Consider the following 17,845-nt stretch of genomic DNA (forward strand, 5'->3'; position numbering starts at 1 on the left):
AAAGTACATGCTACTTCCTGTTCACCAGACCCAATTACACAACTTCACCAATGTGGTGGGCCAGTGTGATGTTGTGTATAATGTCAAGACAATCTATATCTAGACCATGGCGCCTAACAAAAAGACTGACCCACCCCGAGGAAAGACTGTGCCGTGTATTGTTAGCTGTGCCTGATAAGGACAAAGCTAGGATAGCCTCCGCTATGGTGGTATCCTGTCATTCTGGCTCCTGCCAGAGCCCTGTTCTGCAACGGCATTCGCACACTATCCACCAGCTCGGAGCTGCTTGACCCTACTCATTGGCACGTTTTTTATTTCCTTGACAGATAGAGTCTTTGGGCCCTTCTAGAGAGCCGGTCTCCATTGTCATGCACTAGACCCATTTAAGCACGGCCACTCCCCGAGCCTGCCAATCCCTTCCTCCAGCGTGTCACGGCAATCCTGGCGTCTCTAGATTAACATGGGCTGTTACCTTCTCCAAGCCTCCAGGAGCCGTAACAGCAGGGTACTTGAACCAGCTTCTGAAGCCCTTGCCAGGGTGTTAAATTCTTTGTCAGCAGAGAGTTTTGACAAACTTTATATTCTGCCTGTATCCAGCACCTCCAGGATCCATTCTCAGGCACTCTCCTGATTCTTACCAGTTTGTTAGCCAGGTCCTGAGCACCTTTGCCATATAACTCCTCTTTTTACTTAGCAGGCCAGCACATCCCCAGCAAGGTGACACAAATATTTGACCCAGGGTATTAGTTGAGTAGACAGGAGGGATTACGGGGACAAATGGTGAAGAAGGTAAACATTGCTTTGCAGGGTTCCTACCTTTTCTGAGCCCTTTGCATAGCCTTCAAGCTAGGAAGGCATTGTATCTTCCAATAAGGGGGAGTGGCCCCATTCTACAAGGCCAGAGTGTTCTGAAACATCTAGGAATACAAAGTTCTTAAGAGCATTTAACAAAACACCCACATTCCAATTCTCAAGGCCATGATCCTTCCCTGATTTGGGTGTAGATTTTCCTAGACTGAGAATTCGACCTTACCTGCTCTGCCTACTTTTTAGCTGTGTCCACTCTGCAGTTCCGAAAGGGGGAAGTGCCCAGTATATCTTCCAGCTTGCACTTTGTGAATTGTTCTGGTGGAAGCACCACTTGCTCAGACGTAAAAGGACAGAGACAATACAAAATGAAAAGAGCCCTCTGGACCACAAACTTTTTGTGAGTAGGAAGTAGGCTGAAAGGCTCCTCAATTCCAAACTCAATTTTCTTACCAAAAAAAAAAAAAAAAGACTCAGAGGGTGATATAGAACCCAGAGGGCGGAGCCAAGAGCTTTAACATATGTTTAGGAAGCAGTACTGGGGGACATGTGCCCATCTGAATTTCAGAATTGTTATGGACCAATGAGTGCAAGACTCAAACTTTTTGAATGGGAATGTCTATCACAGCTACCCTGTGTCTCTCCCACCACTGTATGACTGGAGTGAGAGTGGCAGGCAACTTGCCTTTAAAGGTGCGCAGACGAAAAGGACCCTATCACTGAGGACCCTCATCTACACCTGGTGCAGATTTAGATGATGAGATCCTGGACCTCAAGCCTGGGCCTGATGCTGTAATGGGATGAGACTTCGCAGGGATTCCTGGGAGATGACTTTTGTAGGGGGGAGGATATAGATAATTTATGGCCAGAGATCAAACTGTGGCAATTTTAAAATATGGCCCAAAAATTCTTTGACATGACACTCCTTCCTTAGGATGGTGAGAAGTCATGTCTTATTACTCCTATTACCTACACTCCTAGCCCCTGTCCTTTGCAAGACGTGGTTCTTCAGTGTTTCCTTCTATTCCTGTCCAATGCATTTCTCTTTTGCTAAACTGTAGCCAGAGACCAGTTTTTGTTGCATAAAACCAAATACAGCCAGGAACTTTAAATCGTTTGAAGTCCCCTAGAAAGTCCATTGTCTCCCAAGCTAGGTCCCCCCAGATTTTGGGGGAGTCCCAATCTGGTTTTTACCCTAGTGAACTAAGTTGGATTCAGTTATCTGTGTTCCCTGCAAATCCTATTAATGACATCCTAGCTTCTACAGAGATGTCTTTACCCAAACTGGCTAGGGTAGTAGGGCGGATCTGGAGCCAGGCTACATGAGAATCACTTGTGGAATTCTTCCAGCAATGTGGACAGCCTCACCCACCAACTGAATCAGAACCTCTGAGCACTGGGGCTCAGCAAGTGGTGTGCTACCTACGCAGGTTGAAAACCTGGTCTTGACACTGACCGTCAAAGTCAGAGCATGCACTTGCTTCTATCATTTCCCTGACTTTCATGATAAAGATCTACGACTGTCAATTTAGTTACTCATTGCTTTACATGCGTAGGTACTCCTCCTATCAGCTTGTTTGAAAGCAATAACACGATTGCTTGACGCTGTTTTTGTTTATTTAATAGTTATAATGAAGGAAAAGACCCATAAGCACCTTGCATTAGCAGTTGTTTAACAGAAACAGAGACTAGTCATGATCCTGCTTAAACAAATTTATTAAAATGTCTAAGTAACAGGATAATCTTCACACCATCCTGCCTGGCCACAGTCATTGGCTCTCGACTAACTGGGTCTTAACAAATTGTATTAAACAGAAAATCCCAGCCTTAGATTTCTATCCAAGTTGTAAAAATACTCAAAAAAAAAAAAACAGAGGCCGAGTGTGGTGGCTCATGCCTGTAATCCTAGCACTCTGGGAGGCCAAAGTGGGAGGATCGCTTGAGGTCAGGAGCTCAAGACCAGCCTGAGCAAGAGCAAGACCCCGTCTCTTCCAAAAACAGAAAAATCTGCCAGGTTCCGTGGTGCACACTTGTAGTCCCAGCTACTCAGGAGGCTGAGTCAGAGGATAGCTTTAGCCCAGGAGTTTGAGGTTGCTGTGAGCTATGATGATATCACTGCACTCTACCCAGGGCAACAGGGTGAGACTCTGTCTCAAAAAAAAACAGATACAAAATGTGTGAGAGCTGGCACTGGGGCACTCTCCTTTGGCCCCATCCCAGTTCCCGCCCATGAACCAAGTGCTGCACCTTGCAGAGTGTGCAGCCTTAAGGTTGCACTGGACCTCATGTCACTGATGGGGCTGCCTGATGCTGGCCTCTGCTGGGTCTTGCTCCCTAAAGAAAATGTACGCACCTCCACGTCCAAGCGCACACAAACTGGGCTGCATTCTGGTTCCTAATCATGCCTGACATTTTCCTACACAAATATCACGACCTGATGTGATATTCCTAATCCCAGATTCTGCTTTCTCTTTCTCCCTCTGTTACCATTTAGTGAATGAGGACCTACTATTTGCCAGGCACTGTAACAGGTGTTTCATAAACATTACTATTATCCATAACCTACAAGACAGATATTATTCCCACCTCACAACTGAAAAAAGATTAAGTAAGTATCCCTTCTCCAAAGTGTGCTCGGGACCAAAAATGTTTTGGATTTTGTCTTTTTTTCATATTTTGAAATATTTGCATTATACTCTAAAATCAAAAATGCTACAATGAGCATTTCCTTTGAACATTACGTCAGTGATCAAAAAGTTTGGGATTTGGAGCATTTGGAATTTCAGATTTTTGGATTTGGGATACTCAACCTGCACTACTGAAGGTCCTGGGGCCAGCAGGGTGTGAGCTGAACTAGACACAAGTGGTGACTAAACCAGGTCATTTCTAGAAGTCACTTTACAGAGAAAAGAATCAACTTAAGGCACGCTCTATGATATTTAGATTTAATGTGAACATACTTGCATTTGAAAGTGGAAATACTGTCATTATGAGGTCTCTGAAGAGCAGAGTATCCTTTATTATTTCTACAGTTAACTCAAAGTGCTAACAGCTAAAAATGGAAGCTATTGCAAAGTTTGTATGAACAAAACCCACGAGAAAGTTATAAAAATATTTTATTTAAATGGTACAGAAAAAATTATGCACACATAAAAATGATTAAAAGTTCATGTTAGAAAATGCTAAAAACTCAATAATTTACATGACGATAAAATATAAAGTGATGGGAAAACATAGAATACTTTCATTTGGTCCTCTCACCCAACAAGACTATCATAAAAATGACATATATAGTAATTACTGAAGCTGGGTTAAAGGCACGTGACAACATAATTCCTTTATACATATTCAGTCATCCTAAACAATGAACTGCTACCCCTTATATGGAAGAGTGAACAATTTATTTAGCATATTGGGAGTGCATTATGTACCTATAATGAAACCACGACCTTCCCCAAAGATTCAAACAGATTAATGTTGCAAAATAGTTATTTCTATGTAACACAGACTTCTGAAAAATTCAATAATCATTTGAGTTTAAGAATATCCAAATGAATTACAATTTATTCTGATTTCAACAACAGATCTATAAAGTCACAATTTTTCCCAGGAAACCCCTCACTTCCTAGGTGCAAAAATCCATTGCGGCTTTTCCATTATCTGTCTGTGATGCTTTCGGCTAGGTAGATGTTTAATCATTCACTTTACATTTACACGTCCAGCTAGGCACACTGGCACGCGCCTGTGGTCCCAGCTACTCAGGAGACTGAGGAAGGAGTTTAAGGCCAGCCTGGGCAACACAGCAAGAGCACCATCTCTAAAAAAAATAAAATATGTGTCCTTAAATCTGAAAGAAAAACAGCACTTATGTCTCAAGTAAACATTCTATCTTAAGCTACTGAATTTAACATTAAAAAGCACAGTTCAATCTATCTGTGACCTACAACACCCACCATCTGGCTGTCTACTGCCAATTATAAATTCATGTCAGCAATAAGTCAAAAGCTCTCAAACATCTGTAAAAATGCAAAACTGAACAGCCAAAAAAGATTTAACAACATCAGAAGGGGAGGGGTGGGTGAGAGGGTCAGATGAGAAAATGTTCAGAGATGTGAAATTACTCCAGAGCCCTGAGCTGCTGGTGGTGACACATGTGCACAGGGACAGAGCGTCTACTGAGGGCCCAGTGGCCCTAGCCTGCGCGATGCACGAAGGGTACTGCAGGCATCAATGTGGGCACAGAACTGCCAGCAACTCTTTTCAGACTGGCAACAATGAGATTATGTCCATTTCTTCTTTACACGGTTACAGTGACTGTCCTTTGAAATCCGACAGGAAACACATGCTGTTTGTCGGCTGAAATGTCAGTTTTCATTAATTTCCTGATAATTTAGTGTATGAACTTTTACTTCTCCGGGCCTCAGTTTCCATATCTGTAAATTGCTGTATAAAGTAAATTTCCTCCAAGTTCTGATGTAAGTGACATGAAGGGAGGGACTGCCTTTGTCTTTTTCATCTTGCCCCTAAGTACACACAGTGAGTATTCTCAATACAGACTTGTGTAACGGCAGCAGGCCCAGGGGTGGGGTGGTCTGTGGGGAGGCAGAAATTCGATAAATAATACCAAAAAAAAGTTGATGTGTCATCATCCACCAAATTGTTATGAGGTAGCCAGGACAGTTAGAAGATGGCAGAATTTTTTTTTCCCTGTTAGGTAAAATTGCCCATCCTTACTACGTGCCCATTCCTTAAGAAAAATCTAGCCAATAGTCACTGGATATAAACTGATGGATGCTGACTTCAACACAAAATGGTCTAATGTGTGATTTTAACCATGCTGAAAAGTACAAATCCCATCTTTATGAGGTCTTTGAAAGGCAGGTTGCCATCTCTAAAAAGTAGTCATTTAGAACTAAATTTTACAAAAGACAGGGGTGTCAGTCCCTTTTATCTCAGAGTGCAATGGATGAACAGCTCTGGTATAAACATGACTAAAATAATTTACAAGGCATCTGTTACAGCTGTGTCCACTGAAAGATGTTTTCCAAATAAGTTCACTGTGAGAAATACCATTCCTGATCTCTTACCTTCAGATCATCCAAGGAGTGAGATAAACATTACAACCCCCATAAATTGGGTAAACAACAGCAATGGAGTGAAAAATGACCACACATGCCATAAAGCAATGTTGAAGCTGAAAAGAACAAAAACCAAACAGTTGACAACTATAAATGTAATATACATAAATATTCTAGAATCTAGATTTAAAGAACTCAATTTGGGAAAATTCATCCAAGCAGCAACTTTCCATATATATCATATTTTTCAAATGTGTGACTCAGCCAATGTTGGAAAGAAAAACTCTGGATATACTTATGGAACTGTCACAATTTCTTTAAAAAGTACTTGGAACTGGAATCACTAAAGGTTTCTAATGGGAGTTGACATGGCTTAATTGAAGCTTAAGTGTCTTAAAGTTACTGTCCATAACAAAATATGAATTTAAATGGCTATACCTGCTTTTATGATCTCACATACTAAACTATCATGGTAAAAAAGACAAAAGTATTTCTCTTAAAAACGGAATGAAAAAGTAATTGTTTATAAGCTATTAAATTTTTCATTGAGAAATAGACTATGTCACTAAAGTAAAAAATAAAACACTTTCTAAGTGCAAATGATTTTTAATGACTGAAGTTGTAAGCACAAAATAGGGATAATTTAGTATGTTAACTTTTACTTCTCTCGGCCTCAGTTTCCTTATCCATCAACTGCTCTTAGTTTCCTCCAAGTTCTAGTATAAGTGACAAGGAGGGAAACACTGTCCGCATCTTTTTCACCCTGCCCCTAAGCACACAGACTACAGTCAATTAATTAAGTTTTTCAGATAGTTATTGGTTTTAATATATAATATTTTGACAAGTATGAATTTTAAATAACTATAATCCTACTGGTCTAAAAAATTAACATTTCTGAGTTGATCTTAGCCTTATGGGAAAAAGTAAAATAACACATCTGTATATCCACTTCACTGAAGGATCAACAAAAACCACATCACGATGTCAAATATCCTTGCACTTCAACTACAGAAAATAAGTCACAGAAAGCATACATTTAAACTGAATATGTATACAGGTGTGTGATATTTCCAAAGTCAAAATTCAATTAACTTAAAGAAAAAACTGAAAAGCTATACACAATATGTGAAGAGTAGTTTTTTCTGATCGACAGGATCATCGAACATGTTTCCTTTGTATTTTTCTGGAATTTACAGATTTTTCTTTAGTGAGTAATATTACTTTTATAAGCAAAAAAAATGGTTTTTTCATTGTGTACCTATTAAATTATGCAGAAAGATATTCACTGTGGTATTGTCTGAGTATAAAGATAACTAATTCCAGCAACAGGGAACTTGCTAAATAAGTCATGGTATGTCCATGTTGTGAAAATTATGTAACTGTTTAAAATAATGAGACACATCTCTATGTACCATTTTGGAAGAATTCTAAACTAATATGGTTCCATTGAAAAAGAAAAGGGAAAAAAAAAAAGATGAACAACCACTTTGGAAATCAGTTTGGCACTATTTACTGAAGTTGGAGATACACACACCCTACAACCCAACAATTTCACCTCATGTGTGTGTATGTGTATACATATACACATACATACATATACATATATACACATATATACATATACACATATATATACACAGACACACACACACATATATATATATATCCAACAGAAACATGTACACATGTCCTATAAGAGACATGTACAAGAATGTTCTTAATAGCATCCTTCATATTAATAATAACCCCAAATTGGAAACAACCTAAACACAATCAACAGTGGAACAGATAAACTGGGATTCAGTTATACAACGGAATGCTAAATAACAATGAAAACAAGTAACTGTTACGGGCGACAATATGGATGAATTATACATCATGTTACACACAGCAACCAAATGAAAAAGAATATATACTATATGAATCCATTTCTATAAAGTTAAAAAAAAATAGTGTATTTAAGGGATGCAAAAGCAAGTCATCACCATAAAGGTCAGGACAGTATCTCCCTGTGGCAGGAAAAAAGGTGTAGTGATGGAAGGGGTATGAAGGGGTGACCAGGGTACTGGCTTGGTTGTCTTTCTTGACCTGGATACAGTGTACATCAATGCTCATTTTGTAAGAATTCATTCAGCTGTACATTTTAGTTTTCTTCTACTTTTCTGCATGTATGGTATATCACAGTGAAAAGATTTAAAAAGCAAAATGCACAATATGTATAGAATGTTGCCATTTGTGTTTTAAATAACTAGATACATAAATAAAGAGATGATAATGAAAAGGGAAGCAGAGAACAGGAATGACATGAGACTCTTTTTCCTGTTACACCTTTTTTCTCTTTCAGATTTTGGACCATATACATCATTACCTGATCAAAAAAAAATGTGTTTTTCATTCCTATTAGTCATTTCAAAGTTAACTTACCAAATTCCTGCTGCAATAAACGTAGCAGTTGTAATGGGTATCAACATTGGATACTTGACATCATATTCCCCAATCCCACGATACCATTCCAGATACACTATGCAGTAAAATGCAATCAGTAAACTGACAAGCAACAAGGCACCTCCAAAGAGAAACCAACTGTGAAGACAAAAATAACGTAGGGGTTACTTACATAACCCTTAGCAAATCAGTAGATATTGTAAACATTTCATTAACAGTTTAAACATCAACTTCTAAGAAGAATATCAACTGAAGAAGGGGTACAGAGGAAAATGTTATTACAGTAACAGCCTGCAGAAAGCCTCTATCTATGGGAGATGGTGGTGAGAAAAGACGACACACGGCTCATCAAAAGATTAAAGAGTAAGACTTTGAAGAATACTTTCATAAACCAGCCAACCAAGAAAGAACCCTGGCCCGGGTGCAGTGGCTCACGCCTGTAATCCTAGCACTCTAGGAGGCCGAGGTGGGAGGATGGCTTGAGCTCAGGGGTTCAAGACCAGCCTGAGCAAGAGTGAGACCCCATCTCTACTAAAAATTGAAAAATTAGCCTGGTGTGGTGACTCGCACCTGTAGTCCCAGCTACTCGGGAGGCTGAAGCAGGAAGACCACTTGAGCCCAGGAGTTTGAGATTGCTGTGAGCTAGGCTGATACCACTGCACTCCAGCCCAGGCAACAAAGTGAGACTCTGTCCAAAAAAAAACAAAGAAGGAACCCTGGTTACAGCTATGCATTTTCTTTGAAAATACAGGAAAGACAGCAGCTTTCTGGCTGTTTCTGAGTGTGAGAGTAATAAAGAACATTCTCATCAGGTACCATTAACTCCTCCAAGTTAAGCAGAATTTCTTGGAATACTGAAAATCAATTTAAAGACAGTTAATTCAAATTCTCTCTCATGAAAGATATCTACATGAAACCCTCCCATTTTCAGAATCTCTCCTACCCTCCCCCAAAGGACAATGCCTTTTTGTTCCTCTCCAATTCCAACCACGACCTGACTCAGTGTGCGTGAGGCATCCTCCTCTAGCCTTGCATAGATTTAAAGAACCCTAATGCCTCAAGCTTCTGAACTGAGGCTAAAGCAGGGAAAACAGAAATTACTCAGGTATCAGAGGAATGAGCTGTTTTCAAAAAGCAGAAAGCCTGCATTTCCTTCTGTGCACCCCTCTCGTCCCACAGCTGCTCAAACTACCCCCTGCTTAATGAGTCCCTCACCAAGAATGCGAATTGGCTTTGAGTATGCAATTATGTTTTTTTCCTGTAGGACAATACTTTTTCGAGGATAGGCCTATGATTCTACTTCCTTCCCATTCCCCACAGCCCTGGTCCCAGCACCTGTGACTGTAACTGCATTTCCCTCTGTACCCCTTTCTCCCTGGGGCCTGATTCTCATGGGCCACCAGCCAATATTCTCACCCCCTCCCTAGTACCCCTGCACGTCATCTCTGCCACATGACAGCTGTGTGGTCCTGGGCACTCCACTTCCTACCGCAGCCGCCCCAAACATCTTATACATGGGATCATTTCTTACCCTGCCATTTCTTAAACTACTGAGAACACCTAACATAGGACACAAATAGAGAAGTTCTCCTGTGTCTTCTTAAACCTCAAAAAGGTCTCCACTCCTGAGGATGAACTGGACTAGGTACCCCTCCTAGGTTCTCCTATAACATCCTGTGCCTTTGCTTACAGAGCATGCACCACAAGGCCTGGCAACTTGTCTGCTGTGGCCTAGAAGGAGCCGTTGGAAGGCTGGAAATGTACCTACTTACCACTGGCACCCACAGCCAAACACATCTCAGGCTCTCACAAAATACTTGATGAATGAGGGAAAAGCTGATGGTGGCACTGTTTGAAGGACCCATCCCCTCTCCTCCCAGCCTGACTGAGAGAAATGAAAGCGTCACACTGATGAAGAGCAAATGTCAGCTTTATTACTGACATAGCTGCGAGAAGTGGTGACAAAGTACTTCCTAACACTGAAACCCAGAAATAGACCGACTTAGCCACTGGGTTCCATGTCACAGTGAAGACCTAGCGAACTTCTCCTGTTGGAGCTGCCCCCATAAAATGACAGCACAGCAAAGCAGACCCGAATCTGTGCTTGCTATGGGCAGCTCACTCCCTAAGGAAGAAGGCGCTGAGCTACATACGTCCAGTTCTTCATGTCACACTCAGATAAATCACACCACCTCCCAGGGAAGGAGCCAGTGAGATCAAAGGGCAGAAGATGGGAGTGTTTAGGGACAGTCCCTACTCACAGAAATCAGAAAGGAGAGGACAAGCCTTCTACCCTCAACAGTTTAAATAAACACCCTGTGCCTACTGTGCCCTGACGCTCGCTCGCTCCAGCTCCTCAGTATCCCCCCCCACCTCCAGAAGTCACTGCTCCTCCCAAAGGCCTCGAGGAGAAGCTGTGTGTCGCCATGATACCACAGCATCACAGTCCCGTCTACATCTTGCTAGCCCCTCTGGCACTTCCAAATTACTACTCTTGACCCCAAGCAAACCAGTCCTCTCCATGCCAGCTCTGACGCTCACCAACATCCCTCCTTTTTGTCAATTATCTGGGCACCTCCACATGACTGTCCAATGTGCAGTGAGGACACAGGGATATGATTCACAACCTTCTCCACATCAACTCCAGAGATCATACTGAAGACATCTCAGTCCCTGTGAATGAGGAACTATTTTACATCGGCCTGTCCACAAAGCTCTGACTCCTCTCCCTGGTGACCTTTACCTCATCTGATTCAGTCACACCCTGTAGTCACCATGCATGCTGTGACCACTCTCTGAAACAAGCCCTGGGGCCCGATTCTCCTGTGCCGCCGGCTGCCATTCCCACTCCCTCCCCAGTACCTCTGCACTTCGTCCTTATAAAGACCTCAGTCAGTCTTTCTCCCTCCATTGTGTTCCAAACAGATCAGGTCCTTCTTAAATTCACTACCTTCCTCATCCTACAACACATCTGTGCTGAAAAGGCACAGTGAAATTTTCAGTTCTCATCCACTCTGCCATGCATTCCCAGAGCAAACACACTCTTTTTCCGACTTGACTGAGGTATAATTGACAAGTTAAAATTGTGTATATTCACGGTGTACAATGAGATGACTTCATGTAAGTATGCATTAGGAAATGACTATCACAATCAACACATCCATCAGCTCACATAGAGACCATTGGTTTTGTGTATGTGAGTTTGTGTGTGTATGTGTAGCAAAGACACATAAGATAAGATCTACTCTCTTAGCAAATTTCAAGTAGACAGTACAGCATTATTAGCTATAGTCATCATGCTGCATATTAGATTCACCAAAACTTACTCATCCTTTTTTTTTTTTTTTTTTAAAGAGACAGGGTCTCACTCTGTCACCGAGGCTATGCAGTGGCATGATCATAGGTCATCACAGCCTCAAACTTCTGGGCTTAAGCAATCCTCCTGCTTCAGCCTCCCAAACAGCTAGAACTACAAGTGTGTACCACCAGGCCCAGATAATTTTTAAAACAATTTTGTAGACACGGGGTCTCACTAATGTTGCCCAGGCTGGTCTCAAACCCCTGGCATCAAGTGATCCTCCCACCTTTGCTTCCCAAAGTGCTGGGATTTACAGGCGTGAGACACCATGCCCATCCCTATTCATCTTGTAACTGAAAATTTGTACCCTTTGACCAACGTCTTTCATTCATCTGTGAATCACCAACACCTCCAACATGGGAGGTGCTGGCAGAGAGTAGGTACTTACTAAGAGTTTGAAGAATTCAACTGACAAAATATAAAATGCAAAATAAGGGTTTAACTTATAAAGCAATAAAGTTTTCTTACCTACTAGTGTGAAAGTTTTCTTTAAGGATTTTAAAGAAATCAACATAATAGGTCACAGCAATGGATGCCAAAATCCAGAATCCAGAATGGATATTAAGTCTTGGAAGAGCTTTCTGCTTTTTCTCAACAGCTGTAGAGGTTTCTGCAAAGAAGTGAGATTTCAACTTATTAGTTACCATAATTTTGTGAGGAAAAATTACACTTGTTTTAAGCCAAATAAAATCATTTCCTAGAGTGAGTCTCTCCCTTTATAGCACCAAATCCTTCTGTAAAACCATCAAGATAGGTTTATATTTAGAGAAATAATAGAAGCCCACTATAAAATGTTCAATATAGTCAACTTATTGCCTCTAAATGAATTGTGAAGTCAAATTTACATTTTCTTAGTCTTTCAGAAATAACGATGCTACTTGGAAGTGTAGGAATTTTAAGTTTCACATTTCTTCTAGAAAGTAATTAGCCCTGTTAATTAATAAAAATGCCAAAGGCAAATGTTAGAGCATGAAATGGACTTGTACTCTTTCAAGAACACTTTTTATAACTAAATAGTTATTTTAAACAAATATAACCTTTTGAGGCAGCTCAAATGTGGAAAGGGCACTCTAGAACTCTACTCTAGGTGAAATACTATGCACACGTCTTTGTGTACTGTGGTAACATTACGGGTTTTTCTGTATTTTTTTTTTTTTTTTTTTTTGAGGCAGGGTCTCGCTCTGTCACCCAGGCTGGAGTACAGTGGCCTCATCATAGCTCACTGCAACCTGGAACTCCTGGGTTGAAGCGATCCTCCAGCTTCAGCCTCCGGAGTAGCTGGGACTACAGGTGTGCACCAACACGCCCAAATAATTTTTCCTTTTTTTTTTGTAGACAGGAGGTCTCGCTCTTGCTCAGGCTGGTCTCCAACTCCTGGCCTCAAACGATCCTCCCGCCTCGGCCTCCCAAAGTGCTAGGATTACAGGCGCAACCCACCGCGCCAGGCCAAATTCTTAAACCTTATAACCGGTCGATATATTTAATTTTAATGGATAGTTCCACATAGGTGTAAAACCAGCTCTCCAAGGAATCCTGAAGCGCAGCTGAAATGAAGATGCGCAGAACTACGCTATCTCTAAGGATCTTTCATGACATTAAATACCCGACTTGCAAAACTACTTGGTAAGACTTGAAAAACGAAAACTCGGTTCCTCCTGACTGGGCTGGGGCTGCGGGAGGCCCGTGAGGCCAGCCTTTTCCGGGCACCTCGCCTCCGGGGACCACGGCGCGGCTCGGAGTACAGCCGGGGAGAGAGCCTCACCCGGCCTGGCGTCGCCCTCGCTATCCAGGGGGGACTCGGCGTCCGGCGGGAGCAAGAATCGCCTCCGGAGCTGCTCCCGAGCCTGTGAAGCGTCCATCTCGGCACCGCCCCGAAACGCGACGGAAGTGACGTCCAACACACAGCACTTCCGGCGTCGGCTCCAGGTATGGGGTCTCTTGGAGTCGCGCGTGGAGACTGCAATTTCCTTTGCGGTTTTTGTAGGCGAGAAGCTAGGGTGGAGCTGGCGCTGTAGATTCCGCACTCGAATCCGCAAGCGTGGTTTGAATTTTAAAATACTGAACTTTCCCGGTCGAACGTTTCCCAAGTTTATTCCGAGTTACGGAAGTCCAGCAGGACCAGGATTACTGCTGCCGCTGGATGCGCGCAGGGCAAGGATGTGCGGCCCTGAGCTGCTCCGTTTCCAGAGCCTTCCCAGGCTCCTGGTGGCAAAGCGTAAGAAATACTGTATATCCAGACCTCGACTCTCAGCCTCCAGCTCCGTTCCTACTCACACTTTTCAGGAGTCGCCCAGCCAGACTCAGAAGGGTTGAAGGCACCCCCAGAAGGAGAAAAGGACCGCTGGACAGGACACCGGGGCCTGTCACTTACCGCTTGGGGGCCCTTGGGCGTGAAACAAACCGGTCGGGTGTTTTCTGCGCAGCAAGGATTATATTTGTCTTGAGATTTGTTGTGGGGTTAAGTGAGGAGCACCTGCATGTGGTTCATGTGAGCCCCCTTCTCTCCACTTGTGGAAAACTGCCCCAGCCTGCACCATGGGAATTAAATTACTTTCCTCTCGAACTGCCGTTGCCCTCCGCTCACACCCATAAACCATGTGTTGCCAGTTCACAGCTTTTCTTCCATCAATAATCCTGTTTATTACTGTCCCACCTCTTCCCTACCTAGTCATGTGCTGAGAAATGTGCTTACCCACTCAAGCGTTTACAGAGCACCTACTATTTACTAGGAACTGTTAGGCACCATGCTAGGCAGTGGCACTGCACTTGAGGCGCTCCTAGTCCCAAGATGACCACAGAGACATAATACAAGACAGTGCAGTTTTTATAGGTATACGGAAGCGTTTCATTAATTCAGCCAAGAAACATTTTCTGAGCTGCTACATGCAGTAAAATGATGAGGACAGAGCTAGGTAAGAATCTAGCGGAGGCCGGCCGCGGTGGCTCAGGCCTGTAATCCTAGCACTCTGGGAGGCCGAGGCGCGTTGATCACTTGAGGCCAGGAGTCTGAGACCAGCCTGAGCAAGAGCGAGACCCCTGTCTCTACTAAAAATAGAAAGAAATTAGCCGGACAACTAAAAATATATAGAAAAAATTAGCTGGGCATGGTGGCACATGCCTGTAGTCCCAGTTACTCGGGAGGCTGAAGCAGGAGGATTGCTTCAGCCCAGGAGTTTGAGGTTGCTGTGAGCTAGGCTGATGCCACGGCACTGTAGCCCAAGCAACATGAGCCAGACTCTGTCTCAAAAAAAAAAAAGAATCTAGTGGAGAGGGCAGCTTCAACACGGTACCGTAATAGAAATACTGTACATGGGGCTATGGGAATACCAGAAAAAGGACAGTTTAAACAGGGAGAATGGTTTCTGGTGGGTTGAATAGAGGGCAGCATAGCCCAGAAAACCACACAGGAAGTAAAATTTGAATTAGTGGGCACTCTTTAAATTAAAATCTTCTATATGTCATGGGTATTTGTAAAGGGAATGTAAAAAAGTATTCAAGAGGAGTGTCAAGTTTCTACTGATTTATTTCTGCCATTTCTTCGGCCTTTCTACACCCTTTGGAGCAAAGAATTTAACAGCTGGATGGATCATATAGCTTTTCTAAACAATGTCTCCCTTTTCCTGTTTTTTTTTTTTTTTTCCTTTTTCTTTACAGACTCCCAAAGAACTGGGATTCATTTCTTCAAAGCCAGCTGGGGTCTTCGCCCTCCCTCCTTCTCTCTCATACTGGGTTAGAAGCCTTATTAACAGGAAGTGAATTCATTCCATCAAATACAGTCTTCTGCTGATTGTATCCTCAAAAACGGGGTCTCCCAGTGCAGGGTCTCCTTGTAACTGAATATTTCCAAGAGTATTGCAGCAATTCCACAATTCCGGGGTTTCCATGTGTGGTATGTTCAGGTTGGATCAGGTTTCCCCTTTGGTGGTTTCAGGGCCTTTGTATGTATTTGGATCTGAAATCCTTCCAGCGTTTCTTTTTCTCTGATATTTTAAATGGCACTACTTGTACACCATGCTGATAATACTTTAAAGCAGGCTGGAAAAATTCCGATCTTTAATGACCACATCTTCATTGCTGGAGTCCATTAAATAAGTTCCTCAATGTCTACTGTGGTGTCCTAATTATAGGTATATGATATCAGATTGCTACCAATGAAGAAATTTCCATTTTCAATGTGGATTACTTATAGGGAAAAAATGAATTTGACTGTGACCTTTGTTGCCCTCCCCTTAGCAGCAAGGTGTTTATATAGTCTATTGAATCCTGGCTCCATGACTGCGGGTCCTTGGGAAAGTTATTTCATTGTTCTAAGTATCAATTTCCTCATCTGTGAAACAGGAGATACCAGATAGATGTATACAGATGGTTAGCTTAGTGCCTGGCATATACAGTATGCATTCAGACAGTGGTAGTTAACTATTCACTACTCCTTAGTTTCCAGGCCTTCAAGATCTGGCACCTGCTCAACTCTTTTTTTTTTTTTTTTTTTTGAGGCAGAGTCTCACTCTGTTGCCCGGGCTACAGTGAGTGCTGTGGCATCAGCCTAGCTCACAGCAACCTCAAATTCCTGGGCTCAAGTGATCCTACTGCCTCAGCCTCCCGAGTAGCTGGGACTACAGGCATGCGCCACCATGCCCGGCTAATTTTTCTATGTACTTTTAGTTGTCCAATTAATTTCTTTCTATCCTTAGTAGAGACGGTGTCTCGCTCTTGCTCAGGCTGGTTTCGAACTCCTGAGCTCAAACAATCTGTCTGCCTCGGCCTCCCGGAGTGCTAGGCATACAGGCATGAGCCACCGCGCCCGGCCCCTGCTCAACTCTTGATCAGTATTCCTTTGTCCTTGGGCTCCAGTACTCTTTGTTCCTGTCTCTCTTCCAAGAATTATCAAGCTTTATTGCAATTTTTCTTTTGCCTTTCTTTTGTGCTTTCCTCAGTTGATTGGGGAAAACAACCATGTCTTAGTGACTCCCCAGTGCCTTGCAGACACCACGCACATAGCAGGAACTCCATTACCCATTCTTCAGTCTTTAATCACAGCTAATTGGTCTTCATTCGGACGTACATGTGTCTGCCTAGCATCCCTTCCTCTGAGAAACCACTTTTCCTCCTATCCAGAGTGGTCCTCCTCAGTTCTCAGGATGCTAACCCTGTCCTGGGGGAGGGCATATTTACCTAAACCATACCTCTCAGTTCTCGGGGCTTAAGCTGGGGCCATTGCGAAGATCTTCCCTGTTGCTTTGGAATGGTGAGCTGTGAGGTCAATGTGGGTTTGGGGCTGCCATTCTGGAAACACATAGGGGAGCCCACCTAGGAAGGAAGCTCCGAGAGGCAAGCTAAGAGGTCTTGGTAGCATTGTTCCAACTCCTGGATGCAGCCAGACCCCAACTAACCCAGTTAAGAACCTGAGCTCTGGAGCCAGCTGCCTGGCTGGCTGTCATCACTGGCTGCTTCAACTTTGGGCAAGCTTCTTATCCTCTCTTTGCCTTAGTTTCCTTACTTGCAAAATGAGGTTAAGAATAGTGCTTACCCCACAGTATTAGGTAAAGATAAAAAGTATTAATACATGCAAAGTGCTTAGAACAGTGCCTGGCCTATAGAAAGCTCTCAATAAATCTTAGCTGTTGTTATTATCCATTGCTAAGACTTCACAGATCTTTTAATTTTCCTTTTTTTTAATTTGAGTTGTTTCCTGTTACTTGCAACCCCAAGAGCAGACCAGTGCAGGCCTGTCATTGTGCCACATAGCCACCTTCTTGGTCCCCAGCTGTTCTGTAAGTGCCTTACAAATGAGTTAATAAAGTGTAAAGCTATTAGAAAAACATCTGGATATAGAAAGTACTCAGTAAATGCTAATATGTATCACTTTGAATACTGCCTTTCATTCCAAGAAGAAAGCTAATTGAAAAAAAAAAAGAAGATTCTTGGCCAGACAGGGTGGCTCAGACCTGTAATCCCAGAACTTTAGGAGGCCAAGGCAGGAGGATCACTTGAGGCCAGGAGTTTGAGACCAGTCTGAGCACGAGCAAAACCCTGTCTCTACAGAAAATAGAAAAATTAACCAGGCATGGTGGTGCATACCTGTAGTCCCAGCTACTCGGGAGGCTGAGGCAGGAGGATCGCTTGAGCTCAGAAGCTTGAAGTTGCAGTGAGCTATGAC

General features: G+C 42.8%; 1 protein-coding gene across 1 annotated transcript; it reads right to left on the reverse strand.

Annotated features, from left to right (window-relative positions):
• Nucleotides 1-4,602: 4,602 nt before the first annotated feature.
• On the reverse strand, nucleotides 4,603-13,571 carry TMEM128 (transmembrane protein 128). The gene is made up of 5 exons (XM_012662843.1): nucleotides 13,451-13,571; nucleotides 12,157-12,298; nucleotides 8,310-8,468; nucleotides 5,895-6,001; nucleotides 4,603-4,624 (listed from the first exon to the last, which is right to left on the reverse strand). Exons 1-4 carry the CDS (start codon nucleotides 13,545-13,547, stop codon nucleotides 5,902-5,904), a joined length of 498 nt encoding a protein of 165 aa, XP_012518297.1. The 5' UTR covers nucleotides 13,548-13,571; the 3' UTR covers nucleotides 4,603-4,624; nucleotides 5,895-5,901.
• Between the last annotated feature and the right edge of the window lie 4,274 nt (nucleotides 13,572-17,845).

This window comes from Propithecus coquereli, unplaced genomic scaffold (genome assembly GCF_000956105.1).
Source record: "Propithecus coquereli isolate 6110/MARCELLA unplaced genomic scaffold, Pcoq_1.0 Scaffold785, whole genome shotgun sequence".
Lineage (NCBI taxonomy): Eukaryota > Metazoa > Chordata > Mammalia > Primates > Indriidae > Propithecus > Propithecus coquereli.